The sequence below is a fragment of the Asparagus officinalis genome, chromosome 8 (genome assembly GCF_001876935.1).
Source record: "Asparagus officinalis chromosome 8, Aspof.V1, whole genome shotgun sequence".
Classification (NCBI taxonomy): domain Eukaryota; kingdom Viridiplantae; phylum Streptophyta; class Magnoliopsida; order Asparagales; family Asparagaceae; genus Asparagus; species Asparagus officinalis.
The window spans coordinates 42,110,434-42,130,021 of NC_033801.1; the positions used below are offsets into that span (position 1 = coordinate 42,110,434).

The window sequence follows — 19,588 nt, forward strand, 5'->3', positions numbered from 1 at the left end:
TGTCCTAAGCCTAAGAAAAATAAGCAAAATGAACATGCTAATATGGCTGTCTGTGAGGGCAAAATGGGTGAGATTTTCATGATTAATAATCTGTGTGATTATGCATATTTGAACTCTGTGTTATCTGATCCTTTGCGTAAATCAGATTGGTTGGTAGACTCTGGTTGTACTTTTCATATGACTCCTTTTAAAACATTGTTTTCAAACTACAAGAAAATAGAGAATGGCTTTGTGTCAATGGCAAATGAAAAGAAATGCAATGTTTTAGGAACTGGTGATGTATGCCTTAGGTTTTCCTCTGGTTCTGTGTTTACTTTGAAGGATGTTAGGCATGTTCCTGATTTACGTTATAACTTGATTTCTTGTGCATCTCTAGAAAATGATGGTTTGGAGGGAAAATGGGGTAAAGGGGTTATGAAAATTCTGAAAGGGTCTCTTGCTGTTTTTACTGCTAAAAAACAAAATAATTTATATATTTGTCATGTTGAACCTGTGCTTGATTTTGTTAACTCTGTGATAGGTGATAAATCTGTTTTATGGCATAATAGATTAGGTCACATGAGTAATAAAGGATTAGAAATTTTGCATAAAGGAGGTCACTTTGGTAGTGATAAAATATCCCCCATCCCTTTCTGTGAATCTTGTGTGCTAGGAAAACAACATAGGGTTATTTTTCCTACTTCTTCTTTTCCTAATCAGTCTAAGTGCACTAAGTGTACTTGAATATTTACATGCTGATGTGTAGGGTCCCTCTAGTGTGCCTACGCATGGAGGGAACCAATATTTTCTTTCCATAATTGATGATTATTCTAGGAAAGTTTGGGTTTTACTCATGAAACAAAAATCTGAAGTTTTTGATAAATTTAAAAACTGGAAAATTATGATTGAAAACCAAACGGGAAAGAAAATTAAAACTCTTAGGACAGACAATGGTCTTGAGTTTTGTAACAAACAATTGAATGATTTGTGTACTACTTGGGGTATTAAAAGGCATAAATATGTTCTCTACACACCCCAGTAGAATAAGGTTGCTGAAAGGACGAATAGAACTTGTTGGCCTTCTTGTTTTGATGATGTTTAACAAACAATTTACCACTAATGTTGTTTGTCTAGTACTTGAGTTTTCGTATTTATTGTAGACAAACAACGCAGTTGGAGGATGGATGGATTGCGCCATAACGATCATATCAAATGGAGGTTGGCGGAATTGTGGAGTGAAGCAACATGCAATTCATAGTTAAAGATCAAGTTCAAGCTTCATCCGCATGTGTACCAAGTTGAGCTACAAGGGGTAAAAGGTTATAGGCTTTGGAATAAGAGTGAACCGGGGTTTAAGGTAGTGATAAGCAGAGACGTTGTCTTTAATGAAAATGAATTTCCTTGTTTACCTTTACATGTTCCTATTCCTGAAAATGATGCTCCAAATGAGGTGGAGCAAAAGCCTATTATTAATCAACCCAAATCATTTCCTGAAGAAAAATTGAATGATATAATTATTGAAAATCAAGATGAGATTATTCCAAATGAGGTGGAGCATGATATGCAGGAAATAGATAACATGCATGATTTGAATGATTATCAACTCACTAGGGATAGAAATAAAAGAACCATTAGGAAACCTGAAAGATATAGAGATTGCAATTTGATTGATTGTAATATGTCTGAGTTTGCCTTTAATGTGTTTGAATCCCTTGAGTGCAATGAACCTAAGACTTATAAAGAAGCATTAAGGTCAAAATATTCTGAAGAATGGATTAGTGCTATGAAGAGTGAGATGGAATCCCTAAAAATTAACCAAACATGGAAACTTGTTCCTAAACCTGCTAGTTGTTCGAGATGGAATCCCTAAAAATTAACCAAACATGGAAACTTGTTCCTAAACCTGCTAGTTGTTCTGTAGTGAACTGTAAGTGGCTGTTTAACGTAAAACAAGAATCCGAAAGTGTTAGGTTTAAGGCTAGGTTAGTAGCTAAGGGATTTACTCAAAAGGAGGGAATTGATTATGCTGAAATTTTTGCTCCTGTTGTCAAATTCACTACTGTTAGAATTATGCTTGCTTTAGTTGCTCATTTTAATTGGGAATTAAAACAAATGGATGTAACTACTGCTTTCTTGCATGGTGATCTTGATAAAAATATTTATATGCACCAACCTGAGGGCTTTGTGGACCCTAAATTGCCTGATCATGTGTGTTTGTTAAAAAAGGCTTTGTATGGTTTAAAACAATCACCTAGGCAATGGAATATTAGATTTGATAAATGCATGCAATCTTTAAAGTTTAAAAGGAGTTCTGCTGATCATTGCCTGTATTATAAGAATATAGACTCTGTGCCTGTATTTCTTGTAATTTATGTGGATGACATGTTGATTGTTAGTCCTTGTTTGAAGTCTATTGAGCATGTTCAAAAATGTCTTTGTGAAAATTTTGACATGAAAGACTTAGGTGATGCTAAAAGAATCCTAGGCATGAATATTATTAGGGACAAAAACAAATCTACTCTAGTTTTAAACCAAAGTTCATATGTTGAAAAAATTTTGAGTAAATTTGCTATGTCTAATGCCAAATCTGTGAATGTGCCTCTTGCTTCCCATTTTGTGTTAAGTAAGGATCAATCTCCCAATACTGAAACTGAAATAAATGATATGAAGAAGGTGCCATATTCGAATGCTATAGGATCTGTCATGTATCTCATGGTTAGTACTAGGCCTGACATTGCATATGCGGTTAGTTGCTTGAGTAGATATATGTCAAACCCTGGTATGCCTCATTGGAATGCCTTGAAGTGGCTTTTAAGATATTTGAAATCCTCTGTGAATGTAGGATTAACCTTTTCTAAGTGTTCTGAAGGTGTCAAACTTGCTGGCTATGTAGATTCCAATTATGCAAATGATAGGGATAATAGAAAATCTACCACTTCCTATGTGTTTACTTTGTGTGGCTCTTGCATAAGTTAAAAATCCCAATTACAACCCATTGTTACTTTATCTACTACTGAATCTGAGTATGTTGCTGCCACTGAAGCTTTTAAAGAAGCTATTTGGCTTAGGGGCCTTATATCTGAAATTGGTTTTCTTGATAAAAATGTGGTTGTATTTTCTGATAGTCAATCTGCTATTCAACTTTGCAAAAATCCTGTTTTTCATGATAGAACTAAACATATTGATGTTAGATTTCATTACATTCGGGATATAGTTGAAAAGGGTATTGTCAAGTTAGAGAAAATTCCCTCAGAATTTAATCCTGCTGACATGGGTACTAAGTGTTTGCCTGCTGAAAAATTTATATCGTGTCAAAGAATCTTGAATTTTGATTTTGGGTAATTTTCCTTTGCTTTGTGTGTTGCCTTTGTGGCCTATTAACTTGCTTTGTGCTTGTTAGTAGCTTTGTGATTTTTTTCCTTTGAACTCGATGACCGTTTGGTAGAGTTCGGTCCTTTGTGGACTTGGTATGCTTGGTGATTTTACCCCGATCTTTGTGATCTGAGTTTACTTAGTGTATTCTCTTCCATTGCTTATATCTTCTTTGTGATTATACAGGTAATAATTTAGCGATGATGAGTCCTGCAGTTCCGTGTTTTTTCCTTCTGTGCACTACCTTGGGTCAAAGGTGGAGATTGTTGTTTTTTGTTGGCTCAATAAGTTGGCCCGTTACTCTAAAAGCCCAGCTCCCCACTACTTGTGCCCTAGCTCCTCTATTTTCTTCTTCCTACCCGATAGCTCTAAATGCCCTCCGATCTCTGTGATCTGATGGCCGCCGCTGTGAATCTCATCTTCCATCCCTAGGTCGGCTCCCTCCTTTGTTTTCCCCCCTAGCCTCTCTCCCGTGTCGGCTGCCCCCTTCCCTATATAAGGGTAATGGGTTGATAGTAGCTCAGTAGAGGAAAAAGAGGAAGAAGAGAGAGTGAGGAGAAAAACTGAGCTTGAGCTCCCCTCTGCTATGTGCGATCTTCCTCCTTCTGCGAGTTTTGTGCTCCTGTGAGCTTTGTGCTCTAACCCCCTTTCTGCGATCCTCTTTGTGAGTGACGGGTCGAGGAGATCAGTGAGCTCTCCCCTTTGAGTCCTTGGTGGTGCACTGTGAAGGAAGAATAGGACTGATTTCGGCAGGTTTCTGAGCCAAACGACAACGCAGATCCTCAACATCGACCTTATAGGTTCTGCACATCTTGCATTCACAGGACCTGCATATTGCCCTCCGCATCGTCTCTCTGCTGACTGAAAAAAAAGAGGTTGTAGCTATCAAGCCATCTATGCATTTATACATAAAAAGTATAACGGAGGTAAAAGAAACAGAATCCGAAAGTAGTAAATTCAGAAATAGTGAAAAGCAAAAAAGCACTGCCCAGGAAAGCAGCTTATGAGTCTTCAAAGTGTTAGAATGACAATTACACCAGTTACTGCAGAATTTGTTACCTTTCTCTTTATAGCCGGTGATGATGCTGCTCATGTAAAAAAATCCTCTTTGTGAGTGACGGGTCGAGGAGATCAGTGAGCTCTCCCCTTTGAGTCCTTGGTGGTGCACTGTGAAGGAAGAATAGGACTGATTTCGGCAGGTTTCTGAGCCAAACGACAACGCAGATCCTCAACATCGACCTTATAGGTTCTGCACATCTTGCATTCACAGGACCTGCATATTGCCCTCCGCATCGTCTCTCTGCTGACTGAAAAAAAAGAGGTTGTAGCTATCAAGCCATCTATGCATTTATACATAAAAAGTATAACGGAGGTAAAAGAAACAGAATCCGAAAGTAGTAAATTCAGAAATAGTGAAAAGCAAAAAAGCACTGCCCAGGAAAGCAGCTTATGAGTCTTCAAAGTGTTAGAATGACAATTACACCAGTTACTGCAGAATTTGTTACCTTTCTCTTTATAGCCGGTGATGATGCTGCTCATGTAAAAAAAAATTATAACCCTCAACCAACTTTGGAGTCTTGGTTTAGTGATAAGGATCTTTGACATGGTATCAAAGCAACCCAGGTTCAAATTCCTAGGGGGGGAAAGACGCAGCTTAGTGAGTCGAGGCACTGACCAGCGCATAAGTATTCAAGATGTAGAGGCATGTCAGAATATAAACTCATAACCTTCAGCCCTCACCAAAACTTCAGAATTTTGTTGTAGTGGCACTGTTGTAGGGACATCTCACAAATGCAACCTAGAGAAAAAATGAGATGATTGGCAGAAGAGGATAGGTGAAATTAGGGTCTCCACCTAATCTAACAAGCAGTTCTGTTCAAAATGTTGTTATCAATAATTGCCAAGGAACAAAAGTGAAAATTAAAGACCGCAAGGGATCACAGATGATAATCTGAGATGTAATCTAATAGAAAATCTACCAGGAACATCTATCAAAAACCATCACAAGAATAGGAAAGGGATGACCAAAGCAAACCATTAACAGAAAATATTTGCCTAAATTGCATAGCAATACAAAATTCTCTTCAATCGGATTCAGATCTATGCTCTAATGGATTTGTATTTTTTACCAGCCATATGGCTGCTGCAGCAGAAAACAAAGCAACTCATAATAGTTAGTTATTAGACCAGATTTTGTCTTTGTGTATCAAGGCATAGTGTGGAAAGTTTAAACGCATCAAAGAAACTGCTTTGATAAAGTTGAGCTAAGAAACATTTTCCATAGCAGATACCTGTCCATTGTTGTATGAATCATTAATATCTGAGTTATCCATGCATGTATTAGAGCGATCCATTTTCTGCCACCATATATCTATACAAAGATCTGAATTTTATCGTTTTCTTTTTACACTATAATGCATGAACTTAGGGGCACACTCAAGATGAAGTCCAATGGTAAATATTTGTTGATGATATATCAGACTAGATGACTAGAGGAACAGAAAGGAAAAACTTAACCATTCTAGAAAGAAAATATTTGTTGATATATAAGAGTGGTCCGACCCATTCCCAGACCCCACATATAGTGAGAGCTTCACGCACCGAGCTGCTCCTAAAGGTTAAGAAGAACTTAGGAATCAGAGGATTTAGAGTTTGTATAACAAAAACTGAATATAATCTCACTAAATGGTGAGAAGAAAGGATGCCTGTATGAATTGGTGTTTAAAAAATACAGGGATTTTTTAAGGATCGAGCAACTGATGAAGGAAGTGAGGAAGAGAGATGCAATTCATAAAATCAAAGTGAATGGTTCAAAAATCATAGGATACTCATGGAACTGAAGCAAAAATTCTATTAGGTGGCATTAAGACTAGAAATATTTTAAGGATCAAAATGCTGACCAATAATGAAATATAATTTTCAAAAATATGTTTAAAATAAGTGAAAGAGCTACAATGATGAGGGGAAGTATATAAAGAGATGGCGGAAATAATTAGTGCACATTTCAGAAGTTAGATTTAGCACCTGTTGAGCATAATATTGAGGACAACTGAATCAGATAGTTGGAAATAATTAGGAAAAACTATAAGATCATATTGATGGAAGAAAGAAGACTAGAGATATACTTAAAAAGAACTTGAATAAAACAAATTAAGAACGAACATTTTTTCCAATGGTCACAAGAAGTCAATAATACATTGACTGGATAGTCAAACTATGCCTGTTGATCTCCATTACTCAAGCTGTACATAAACAGAATATGTATAAGGTGTGTCATATTTAAGACTAGACTACAAAATTGACGGCCTAACATTGGAATCCAAAGGAAAGGATTTGGAAATGCTTTCCTGAAGGACCAAACTCTATTATGTATGCATGTATACATAATTTGTCAGTGTGTTGTACACATGTTTAGCATGCATTAGTGTATGTGCTACATAAAATTTTAACACCTCAAAAAGTCAATAATACATTCACTGGATAGTCAAACTATGATTGTTGATCTCCTTACTTAAAATGTACATAAACAGAGGTTGTATAAGGTATGTCATATTTAAGACTAGATTACAAAATGGACGGCCTAACATTGGAATCCAAAGGAAAGGATTTGGAGCTGCTCAAAATCCTTTGTGAAGGACCAAACTCTATTATGTATGCATGTATGTATGTATACATAATATGTCCATGTGTTGTACCCATGTGTGTGTATGTATTAGCGTATGTGCTATATAAAAATTGTAACACTTCTTCGATCATCCTATCAATGTTTATAAAATGTACAATGTGTCTTTATGTGTGTAAAACATGTACACATGCATGTCTTCACACAACTAGTACCTATGACAATTTGTGATTTATATATGCAAGAAATCAATGCAACATGCTGAAAACATTTGACTTCTATTAATAAATGCACAGAGAGCATAAAGAATTCAGGAAGACTTTACTCACATCACCTTGTGAAGCTCATCAGATATAAGTCCCATCCCATGAAAATATGGAACTACTGCCCCGTTATCAAATTGACCATCGGTTACTGGGTTGCCAACAAGATAACCCTGGATGAATTTCAAAGAGATAATTACGGCCACATCTAAAGATTAAGACCAAATTTATTGTAATACCCCAACCCTTGAGAGGGTGATGTGATTAGTATTGATAGATTTGATTGGAATACTCATACCACCAAGATGCATCTTTTTTTCGGGAATCCAACTCTTAGAAACTCCAAAGTTAAGCGTGCTTGATGGGTGACCCCCTGGGAAAGTTTTTCAGAGAGCGCGTGAGTGAGGACAAAAACGTGCTGAAAAGACATGTGGTGGTTTGTGAGGCCAGTCCATCAGATCTTTTTTTTTTAAAGGATAAACTAGATTTTGGTAGGACAAGTTCTACACGGAACAATAAGATAGCATAAAAAAGATTTCCACTATAAAAAGATACTTGCATAAATGAACAAGAAACATGTTCTAATTTCTTAAGACTCTGCTTTAATACATAGTATTGAGTGCTTACTTCTTACCAATAACACAGTTTAGATGAATAAGTCTCAGATCAATGGCAAAATCTGTGTAGCTTGTAAAATTCTCAAAGAAGAATGAAAATATGCATGCGTCTATTTGCCAAGTAGCTGCGCAATTGCCAAGCAAGCGGAAAACACAATGCATATGCATCAATTTCATAGGTTCATTGTTAGTAGCTCCTAAATTGGACAACTGGAGTTACTTTAACAAGAAAATAGCAATAATATTAGCCACACATGCTTTACAGATTGGATGTGAATGGTGGACAACAAGGTCAGAAACCAAGTGTGGCAAGAATGAGCCTGGTGCGATAAATGTGTAAGTAACAAGATAAAAAGATAAGGTAAGAATGAATGTCTTGGGAAGTGATATGTAGCTAAAATTGGCACGAGTGGAAGATTTCTTAGGATGGTTTAGATGCAGAAATGGAGAAAGATGAGTGTGTTAGTTATGAATGACATGATACAAAAGATTCAAGGACTAAAGCTAGGTAAAAATGACTTGGATGGAGGCATTCACAAAGACATTATTATCACGAACAAATTTTTGATTTAAACCCATTCTAATTTTTTATTTTACAAACCGACCGATTTTGTTTTTATTTAGCGGAATCAACCCACTTCCCGAGAAGTGGGTCGATTCCGCTAAATAAAAAGAGAGTCGGTCGATTCCGGTAAAAAAAAGTTGAAATGGGTTTAAAACAAAAATTTGTTCTTATTATCACTAATATAACAAAAAGAGGAGTTCTTAACAGAGTTGAGGGGAGAAAAAGGACTCATGAAGGCAACCAAAAAAAATTTGGAAAATTGTTGATCAACAATTTCTAGCTATATATAAGGAATAATATGCACATACATATGTATAAAGAAATTCTATTACAAGCTTAACAAATATTGAGACTTAAAAGCACTTCAAGTCCAGCTTCCTTACGTAATTTGGTGTCAGAAGTTGTATAATCTTGCGATTGACCCAAATAGGACAATCCAGTTCTAACGGGAGAATCAAGAAAAATAATGTTACACACCTAAAGAGAGAAAAGATTAGATGATAATTATATACTAAAAAAATGAGATAAATGATAAAGTAGAGGTAAGTACAAACCTTAGTCCAGGCATATGGATACCATCAACATATCTGGGGACATCGAATTTTAGAAGGGCTACAAATGATAGAAAATGAGGCAATGGAACCAAATATCTCCGCAAAATTCAGCTTAAATATCGTTAATGAACTCATTGCAGCATTTCCCTGGACAGTTTGAGGGCAGAGAGAAGTTAATTGATAATAGCTTTTAAAATCTCAGGAAAGAAATGGAGGCAGTCGATAAACGAGTTTGAGGGAATTTTATAAAGAGTAATAAATCTCACAAAACCACCTCCTAAGTTTAGGAGTTTCTCATATAAGCCCCTTGACTTTTAAAATGTCACAAAACACCCTAAAGTTTTGGGGTTCTCAGCAAACCCTCTTCAAACTACTAGCAAAAAACTTCCCTAAAGGTGCGAACCACAATTTATACTGGCAAAAAATTCCCCTGCATAATTTACCTACCCATGTGCCATGTATTTTGGAAAATGTTGAAAGTTGAAGGAGATTCTCTGAGAATCCTAAGAAGTAAGGTGGGTTTTGTGACATTTTGAAAGGGCTAAATACTCATATTGGTATTTTAATTCCACCCCATTTATCAAAAAGGTATTTTAATTAGGCAAACATGCTTTAAGGCATTTTAATTGATTCAACTTACCAACAGAGGTCAGTTTTTCTCGTCGGTGACCAGTTTTCCGGCGAGAGCTCGTCACGTGCGTGGCACGTGATGACTTAAACTATTTTTTAGCTGCTGATGTGGCACAGATCTGTCATATTTTGGGTGAATTGGGATTTTTAGAGGGTTAATTCCCGCATTTAAACATTACCACGTCAGAAAATCTGTGCCACATCAGCAGCTAAAAAACAGTTTAAGTCATCACGTGACACGCACGTGATGAGCTCTCGACGGAAAACTGGTCGCCGACGAGAAAAGGCCCTTGTTGGTAAGTTGAATCAATTAAAATGCCTTAAAACAGGTTTGCCTAATTAAAATACCTTCTTGGTAGATATGGTGGAATTAAAATACCAATATGGGTATTTAGCCTATTTTGAAAGTCAAGAAAGGTATTATTTGAGAAACGCCCAAATTTAAAAGGGTTTTCTGAAAGTTTCCATTCACTTTGTGAAAGCGATATATATCTGCAAAGGTTAATGTTCTGGTTAGTTATAAATGGTGGGCAAAGCTGCAGATGAAAATGGCCCCATTCGGATTGAGGAGTCAGGTGCAGAGTTTTCTGAAATAATTGCTAGAAATAATGAAGTCTTCCATCATGGATATGTAGATACCCCTATTTCCATTCTGGCCAACACCTCAAGTCTTTATTCGAAACTACATTGTACATAGAGGCCTACTTCTTTACTACTAACATCGAAGTCTTGAGTTCTTTCATTTGATCTCTAAAGGTCTATTTTTTTTTTAATTAAGTTTATCATTATCACATCCTTATGGTTGCTTCCAATCTGTAAAATTCATTTTTTTATCAAGTATATAATCTTATCACTTTTTTTTCAACTTGTGCATTTAGTGAACCCCATCGCACATGATCAAACCTCTATAATCAATCCTCTCTCTCTCTTTTTCCCTTAGCGGGAACAACCTCTAATCTTTTAGGAATACGCTTATGTTTCATCATATTATGTGTACATCCATAAACCCATTATAACATTCACTTAGTTTTGTACAAACTATTTTTTAATTGCCTAACATTCTAATGTATAAAGGTGATGTTTTATATCAATTTCTGAGACATCCTATACTCATATCGCACTACATAAGTACCCCGCTTCTATTTGTCTCTTCATTACGCAAAACCTACTTACTACTCACAAGATTGCTTAAAATTGACTCAAGTCTTATCAAGCATACATCACAAAGGAATACATCTAAACAAGGCGAAATACCACTTATATCACCTATTGTTTCACCTACTTTTCACATATATACCCCAACTTGCACTTGATTGCAAAAAAAATACCCTAAATTTTTTTTTAAACTAGCGCTCAAGTACCCTAAAGTTTTTAAAACTTGAGCATAAATACCCTCACTCATGCAAATTTGAGGATATTTAAGTGCAAGATTTAAAAACTTTAGGGTATTTAAGCGTCAAATTTAAAAATTTTAGGGTATTCAGGTGCCAATTCTAATAACTTTAGGGTATAAGTGCTACCAATTCTAATAACTTTAGGGTATAAGTGCTACCAATTCTAATAACTTTAGGGTATAAGTGCTACCAATTCTAATAACTTTAGGGTATAAGTGCTACCAATTCTAATAACTTTAGGGTATAAGTGCTACCAATTCTAATAACTTTAGGGTATAAGTGCTACCAATTCTAATAACTTTAGGGTATAAGTGCTACCGAAAACAAAAGAGGGTATATAAGTGCAAGTTTAAAAAACTTTAGGTTATTTTTTTACTACCAAACACACGGGTAGGTATATAAGTGAGAAGTAGATGAAACAAAAGGGTATGTAAGTGCTATTTAGTCCACCAAGCAATTATATCTGCACATGCAGACGGCTCGATCTCCAACCGCAGAAGTGTTTCCACGCCTCTCAATAGCTAGGAGAATATATATGAGTTTTTCTGATGATTTGTAAAATCCAACTTGACCTGTTGCCAAAGAGAAACGAATAAAAAGAGAACAAGATCACTCATCTCCTCTTTTTTGCGGGAAAAATGACCAGATCATGAAATAAGTGAAAGTCGGGGTTCAACTAGCACTAGTATAGATTTCGTACATCATTTTACAGTCTATTCCAGTGAAATTATCCAACAGGTTGCGCACACTTGAGGCGATGCACCTCAAAGGAAAAAGATAAAGCACCCCCATCTCAAGTAGTAAAATTTCCAAAAATTTATACAATATTTCCTTTCTTCTGTACCGATGCAACACGTCATTCTGATCATCAGACATTGGTTATCAATAATTGTACAGGAAACTTGTTTCTCTGCCACTGAACCATTTTATTTAACAGGTATCTGCACAAGATATAAAAAGTTACTTAGAAAACCATGTTTCCAAGAAAATAGATTAATAAGATCAAGTTTATGCGCATTACCCGCTTCACGGCTCTGCACGTCCATAACCTGAACCCCTTTAGCATCTCTCTTCTCATCCTGCGCTTTATCAACCTTTAGCCTCTGCAGGAAATAATGAAGTCAGCAATGATTTTTTTTTTTTCGAAATTCAATTGTCTCTCCATTTATCATCAACAAACCAAACTACCAACAGAACTCTTAATGTGCTGAAAATGACCACAGAAAAGTGACTATTTCCAGATAAATTTCAAGAGGCTTGTGAATCTAGTTTCCTCGCACAACCGTCAACTACCATAGGAACCCAATGTTTATCTTACAGATGTTTAAACAGCTAGTCTTTGCTGAAACCTCACCTCACATATATGTGGGAGTGTCTCGCACACATTCAGTTCAGGTGTAGGTTTGGTATAACGAAAGGCATGAGATGGGATTTAGGCTCAACTTTATTTTTTAGCTGCTGATGTGGCACAGATCTGTCATATTTTGGGTGAATTGGGATTTTTAGAGGGTTAATTCCCGCATTTAAACATTACCACGTCAGAAAATCTGTGCCACATCAGCAGCTAAAAAACAGTTTAAGTCATCACGTGACACGCACGTGATGAGCTCTCGACGGAAAACTGGTCGCCGACGAGAAAAGGCCCTTGTTGGTAAGTTGAATCAATTAAAATGCCTTAAAACAGGTTTGCCTAATTAAAATACCTTCTTGGTAGATATGGTGGAATTAAAATACCAATATGGGTATTTAGCCTATTTTGAAAGTCAAGAAAGGTATTATTTGAGAAACGCCCAAATTTAAAAGGGTTTTCTGAAAGTTTCCATTCACTTTGTGAAAGCGATATATATCTGCAAAGGTTAATGTTCTGGTTAGTTATAAATGGTGGGCAAAGCTGCAGATGAAAATGGCCCCATTCGGATTGAGGAGTCAGGTGCAGAGTTTTCTGAAATAATTGCTAGAAATAATGAAGTCTTCCATCATGGATATGTAGATACCCCTATTTCCATTCTGGCCAACACCTCAAGTCTTTATTCGAAACTACATTGTACATAGAGGCCTACTTCTTTACTACTAACATCGAAGTCTTGAGTTCTTTCATTTGATCTCTAAAGGTCTATTTTTTTTTTAATTAAGTTTATCATTATCACATCCTTATGGTTGCTTCCAATCTGTAAAATTCATTTTTTTATCAAGTATATAATCTTATCACTTTTTTTTCAACTTGTGCATTTAGTGAACCCCATCGCACATGATCAAACCTCTATAATCAATCCTCTCTCTCTCTTTTTCCCTTAGCGGGAACAACCTCTAATCTTTTAGGAATACGCTTATGTTTCATCATATTATGTGTACATCCATAAACCCATTATAACATTCACTTAGTTTTGTACAAACTATTTTTTAATTGCCTAACATTCTAATGTATAAAGGTGATGTTTTATATCAATTTCTGAGACATCCTATACTCATATCGCACTACATAAGTACCCCGCTTCTATTTGTCTCTTCATTACGCAAAACCTACTTACTACTCACAAGATTGCTTAAAATTGACTCAAGTCTTATCAAGCATACATCACAAAGGAATACATCTAAACAAGGCGAAATACCACTTATATCACCTATTGTTTCACCTACTTTTCACATATATACCCCAACTTGCACTTGATTGCAAAAAAAATACCCTAAATTTTTTTTTAAACTAGCGCTCAAGTACCCTAAAGTTTTTAAAACTTGAGCATAAATACCCTCACTCATGCAAATTTGAGGATATTTAAGTGCAAGATTTAAAAACTTTAGGGTATTTAAGCGTCAAATTTAAAAATTTTAGGGTATTCAGGTGCCAATTCTAATAACTTTAGGGTATAAGTGCTACCAATTCTAATAACTTTAGGGTATAAGTGCTACCGAAAACAAAAGAGGGTATATAAGTGCAAGTTTAAAAAACTTTAGGTTATTTTTTTACTACCAAACACACGGGTAGGTATATAAGTGAGAAGTAGATGAAACAAAAGGGTATGTAAGTGCTATTTAGTCCACCAAGCAATTATATCTGCACATGCAGACGGCTCGATCTCCAACCGCAGAAGTGTTTCCACGCCTCTCAATAGCTAGGAGAATATATATGAGTTTTTCTGATGATTTGTAAAATCCAACTTGACCTGTTGCCAAAGAGAAACGAATAAAAAGAGAACAAGATCACTCATCTCCTCTTTTTTGCGGGAAAAATGACCAGATCATGAAATAAGTGAAAGTCGGGGTTCAACTAGCACTAGTATAGATTTCGTACATCATTTTACAGTCTATTCCAGTGAAATTATCCAACAGGTTGCGCACACTTGAGGCGATGCACCTCAAAGGAAAAAGATAAAGCACCCCCATCTCAAGTAGTAAAATTTCCAAAAATTTATACAATATTTCCTTTCTTCTGTACCGATGCAACACGTCATTCTGATCATCAGACATTGGTTATCAATAATTGTACAGGAAACTTGTTTCTCTGCCACTGAACCATTTTATTTAACAGGTATCTGCACAAGATATAAAAAGTTACTTAGAAAACCATGTTTCCAAGAAAATAGATTAATAAGATCAAGTTTATGCGCATTACCCGCTTCACGGCTCTGCACGTCCATAACCTGAACCCCTTTAGCATCTCTCTTCTCATCCTGCGCTTTATCAACCTTTAGCCTCTGCAGGAAATAATGAAGTCAGCAATGATTTTTTTTTTTTCGAAATTCAATTGTCTCTCCATTTATCATCAACAAACCAAACTACCAACAGAACTCTTAATGTGCTGAAAATGACCACAGAAAAGTGACTATTTCCAGATAAATTTCAAGAGGCTTGTGAATCTAGTTTCCTCGCACAACCGTCAACTACCATAGGAACCCAATGTTTATCTTACAGATGTTTAAACAGCTAGTCTTTGCTGAAACCTCACCTCACATATATGTGGGAGTGTCTCGCACACATTCAGTTCAGGTGTAGGTTTGGTATAACGAAAGGCATGAGATGGGATTTAGGCTCAACTTGGAAAAAAACACTTAGGTGGATACATGGCTAATGGATACATGGCTAATATGATTGGATGCATGACTCAAATAGGGTCTAACACTTTTTAGTCAATTTGAGTCCAAGTAGATTAGCCTAGTCCAACTCCATTCATGGTTTTTGCAACCCAAAAAATTGGTATCAGAACTCGTGGTCAGATAGGCCTTTTGTAGAAAAGCTTGCTTGATTCCCAATTTGTTTGCATAGGCTACTACTCGTTCAGGCAAGTGACATTACATGTGGCTTTGGTGTAACCTGTACACGTGTTAGGGTTCCTTTGGATGCACATATCGTCACACGAGCCTCCAATGTTACTCTATTCATCTACGAAGTGCTGAGACATTGTCTACATCAGCCAACCGTACTGGCTCAAGTTGGACTCGACTAGATCCGAGCCAAGGTGGAGACTAGTTAGGAATGTGTCACATCCATTCAACTAAGGTGAGGATTTGGTATAGAAAAAACATGAAATGGAATGTAGTCCCACATTGAAAAAATAATTTGATGGATATATGCTTGGACTCATGACTTTAATAAGGTTAATTTTTATGAGACAATTATTTCCAAATAGCTTATCCTAATCCATATACGTTCATGGGCCTTTGCAAGCCAACAACATATATGGGTTGTCATTACATTTTAGATCCTCTTTTCCATTTCATGCTAAAATGATTTAAGTCTTGCTTTCGTTTTATCCTCATCCTTCCTAATCTTTAAAACAAAATTTCCTTTTGAGAATCACTCTTAACAGCCAACAGAGATGCAAACAGATTTTGGGTAATCCAACCGAAACCCAACCGAAATCTGCATTTGTATCTCAAATGTGATAGTGTTAAACATTATACCCTATGCCACAGTATCTGGACTCAAGTCCAGCTACTAGGTTGTATATTTTCTAGGCTCGGATTTGATTACTGATTTCAAGAAAAATTGCGGGTTAGGATAACTGCCCTTAGGCTTTTTTTTTATGGAAACAAACTCATATTTTAGGAACAAAACATGTCAGCATGGACTAGATGTTGTACCGATACCGGCACCTCCTTCATCCACACTCTACAACTGTCAACAGATTGAGCGAGTCTAGCCATAGCATAGGCTAGCTTATTCCCTGCTCTTTTAACATGAGTAACAGCAACATCGTTAAAGAAAATTAAAAGATCCCAAATGTCATGTAGGACATCACCAATCACTGATCGCAACACAGTGTGGTTTTGCAAAGCTCTAATGAGCTCCTGACAATCACTTGCTACCTCCACCAGTAAGAACTGGAGTCGTTGAGCTAATCGACATCCTCTTATAACTGCTAGAGCTTCCACAACATAAACAACCCTCACCACCCCTTCGTCGTTGATGCATACACTTCCCTTTTGTGGTCTCTGATTACAACGCCAAATCCATGTTGATTAGAACTTTTAAACAAAACACCGTCGACATTAATCTTATAAGGATCCAATCGCAGGGGTATCCAACAGTTCACTGAGTTTTGCATGTCGCGACGTTGACCCTCCCATAATTTTGAAGCATTGAACTCTATACAGAAGTTGCAACAGAACATTGTTGTTACCTCAGGTTGTCATGCAGCTTCTCCATGCACCACGGTGTTACGGTCATTCCACATGGCCCATAAACTTATAAGAGCCAAGCCCTTTTTGCCGTCGTCTAACTGAACCATCCAGTTCTGCAGCCATTCATCAAAAGATTGAGCAATTCCATTGATGACCTGTACACGTCCTTGACATGCCAGAATATGCCACACTTCTTAAGCGTACCTGCAACCTAAGTGTGCTTGGTTGTCACATTTGTTGTGCCACACCAGATGTGCACCATGCCCTCCTAGCAACTTGCCACTGGACCAGATTTTCCATCAGCAGTAGAATATCCCTACAAGCACTACCATATGAAAATCTTGATCTTGTTGGGTATCACGCTCCCCCAAACATTCTTCCACCATGCTCTATGTTTCCCATCCGAAGAAGGGCCAGCCTTGACCTCCCATCAACAAGTCTGTAACACACGTTCACCAACCCTTTACTGTAAACTCGCCATTGTTCTCCCAATGCCATAGTTGAACATCTGTATGTAGATTACGACTGAGGAATTTGCAAGATTTCATCAGCTTCAAATGACAGGAAAACTTGATGCACCAAATTTTCATCCCACATCTTTGTCATCGTATCAGAAAGGTCCGACACAGTAGCATCAACTGGAAGCACACTCTGTGGACAAATTGGTTTGAACGAGTATGGCTTTGGTATCCATGAATCTGTTCAAATACAAATACTACTCCCATTGTCAATGCTCCATCTACCCGCACCACGCAGCACATCAAGAGAAGACCATATACTTCACCAAGCAAATGATGGTGCATATCCCAACCTTGTTTTGCAAGCAAAGCTAAATTGAACGCCTCAAAGTCTCAAAATCAAAAACCCATACCGCCTTTGATTTTTCCTTCGCACATCATCGACCAACTTAGACAACGAATTTTCCTATCTGTATCATTTAGCTCCCCACAAAAAACGAGCTAAGATGCCATTCAGGTCCGCACACATAGTTTTGAACAATAAAAAACAAGACATTGCACAAGTTGGCGAAGCTTAACCCGCTGCTTTGAATAAAACTTCTCAACCCGCCTAAGATAACAATTTCCCCTTCCAGCCATGAATCTTGTTCCACATACGGCCTCTTAACGAGTTGAAAATGTGCTTCTTTGATCAACCAATTAGAGTTGGAAGACCAAGGTTGTCATGGACTTGTACCTCCCCCACTCCTACCATATTCAACAGGGTATGTTTTATTGGAATTGTCACATTTGGAGAAAAAAAATAATGATGATTTTTGCAGATTTATCAACTGACCCATGGTTCCTCATACATATGGATTATATGCGATAGCTTCCGACATTCACTTTTCGTGGCCCTAGCAAATAGCAGACTATCATCAACAAAGAAAAGATGTGAAGGACCTCTGCAACCAGCACCAAAGTCATGGATACTCTTCTATAACTCAGCTTGTCTAAGAAGTAAGAGAAACCCTCAGCACAAATAATAACAAATAAGGGTTCAATGGGTCACTTTATTGGAGCCCACGAGATGGTGAAGCTTTGTGCAACGATGGACTATTATAGAGTATAGAATATGTAACAGAGCGGACGCATAGGATACTTGAGAAATCCATCGTGACAGAAGCCCCATCCGAGCCATAATACCCTCCAACAAATCCCACTCAACTATATCCTTGGCCTTGCTTATATCCAGTTTGAAAGCTATGAAACCTCGTCTACCTTTATTCTTCTTTTTCATCATATGCATCAACTCGAAATACACTAAAATATATGTTATCAGTCGGCCCGTCACAAAAGCGCTTTGTAACTCAAAGATAATATATGGAAGAATGCAATTCAGGCGATTCATAAGAACCTTTGAGATAAGCTCGTAGATGACATTGCATAGACTAATAGCGCGAAAGTCGATAATCTCTTTTGGGTTTTGTTTCTTTGGAATGAGAACTATATTTGTATGATTCACCTTAGAAAGCATAACCCCCAAATTTAGGCAGTTCAACGCTGCAAAAATTATCTCTCTCCCTATGATATGCCATTATTTTTGGTAAAACAAAACCGACATCCCATCTGGTCCCAACGCCTTTGTTGACATCATTTGATTTAGCGCTGTAATCACCTCTTCCACCCTAAAATCACTGTCGAAAGTTTTGGCCATATCATCAGTCACCACTTCTTGTACAACATTAAGAATCCGGTCAAATCTATGATCTCCTAAAGTGCGGAAAATCTCATCAAAATATTGTGAAATTAGATTTCCCACATTATCTAGTTCTTGCCACCTACCGTAATCATCGTGAAGCCCTTTAATAAAGTTTTGCTTTTTCAGTGTGGCTTTCTTATGAAAATATGTCGTATATTGATCTCATATAACCATTCCGCCCTCAATGTTGTTTCCATATCGCCTCTCCCTTCTTAAATAACTCAGTTAATCTCACACTTAAAACTTTTTATCTCATCAATCACCAAACTTGACCTTTGATAGCACACAATTCATTTTAACTAGTCTTCTTCATCTTAAGCAATTGTTGAACATTCCTAAAAACATTTATGTTCCATAGCATCATCTCATACCCACACCTACATCTGTTTAGCAATTTGATCAATGTCACTTCCCTCATTCCAAGTTGACTAGATCACACCCTCACAACCTTCATATTCTAGCCACATAGCCTCGAACCGGAAGCGGCAATGAAGTGTAATCTTTCTTCGATCCTCGTTCACAAGACGAGCTACAATTTGGCAATGGTCGGAGCTTGTGGTGACTGCATGAAGGACTGATGCAGAAGGGAATGCAATTCGCCACCTCCATGTCGCTAAAACTCTATCCATCCCTTCCTACACATAGACCCCACCTGCACACATAGCTTCCCACCTGCACCCATACGCGATAAGTACCTAACACGTTCTCGTACCCAAACTTCATGGACACTCCTTGGATATATGCATACATTTATGCAAACATGTACTCAACTATA

The 19,588-nt window shown here is 37.1% G+C and overlaps 2 protein-coding genes and 1 long non-coding RNA gene across 6 annotated transcripts in view; all 3 read right to left on the reverse strand.

Moving 5' to 3' along the window:
• On the reverse strand, positions 4,541–9,189 carry LOC109819926 (serine carboxypeptidase 1-like). Of its 4 annotated transcripts, XM_020385913.1 has the most exons (5): positions 8,973–9,189; positions 8,802–8,895; positions 7,308–7,409; positions 5,092–5,149; positions 4,970–4,984 (listed from the first exon to the last, which is right to left on the reverse strand). In XM_020385913.1, the coding sequence occupies exons 1-4, from the start codon at positions 8,984–8,986 to the stop codon at positions 5,099–5,101; spliced, it is 261 nt and encodes an 86-aa protein (XP_020241502.1). In that variant the 5' UTR covers positions 8,987–9,189; the 3' UTR covers positions 4,970–4,984; positions 5,092–5,098. The 4 variants fall into 4 exon arrangements, 2 of the variants coding, with proteins under 2 accessions (XP_020241503.1, XP_020241502.1); XR_002241663.1 differs by lacking the exons at positions 8,802–8,895; positions 8,973–9,189 and adding exons at positions 4,541–4,658; positions 7,535–7,567 and having other exon boundaries at positions 4,857–5,149; positions 7,303–7,409; XM_020385914.1 differs by lacking the exons at positions 4,970–4,984; positions 5,092–5,149 and adding an exon at positions 4,541–4,658 and having other exon boundaries at positions 7,303–7,409.
• Positions 11,652–12,360, reverse strand: LOC109822092. Its single transcript, XR_002242022.1, has 2 exons — positions 12,018–12,360; positions 11,652–11,937 (listed from the first exon to the last, which is right to left on the reverse strand). It is a non-coding gene; the product is annotated as an uncharacterized LOC109822092 (long non-coding RNA).
• LOC109821562 (70 kDa peptidyl-prolyl isomerase-like) overlaps positions 14,241–19,588 on the reverse strand; it is a 44,382-nt gene continuing 39,034 nt past the window's right edge. The window contains 2 exon segments of the mRNA XM_020387741.1: positions 14,241–14,526; positions 14,607–14,688. Coding sequence (XP_020243330.1) covers positions 14,516–14,526; positions 14,607–14,688 — 93 coding nt within the window. The 3' untranslated portion in view covers positions 14,241–14,515.

Excerpts from the sequence above, each read along its gene's own strand:
- LOC109819926 (XM_020385913.1), bottom strand. Across the intron at positions 7,410-8,801 it reads AACTTCTGACACCAAATTAC|GGTTATCTTGTTGGCAACCC; the intron begins GTAAGGAAGCTG and ends AAATTCATCCAG. Across the intron at positions 5,150-7,307 it reads TATCTGATGAGCTTCACAAG|GTTGCATTTGTGAGATGTCC; the intron begins GTGATGTGAGTA and ends TTTTTTCTCTAG.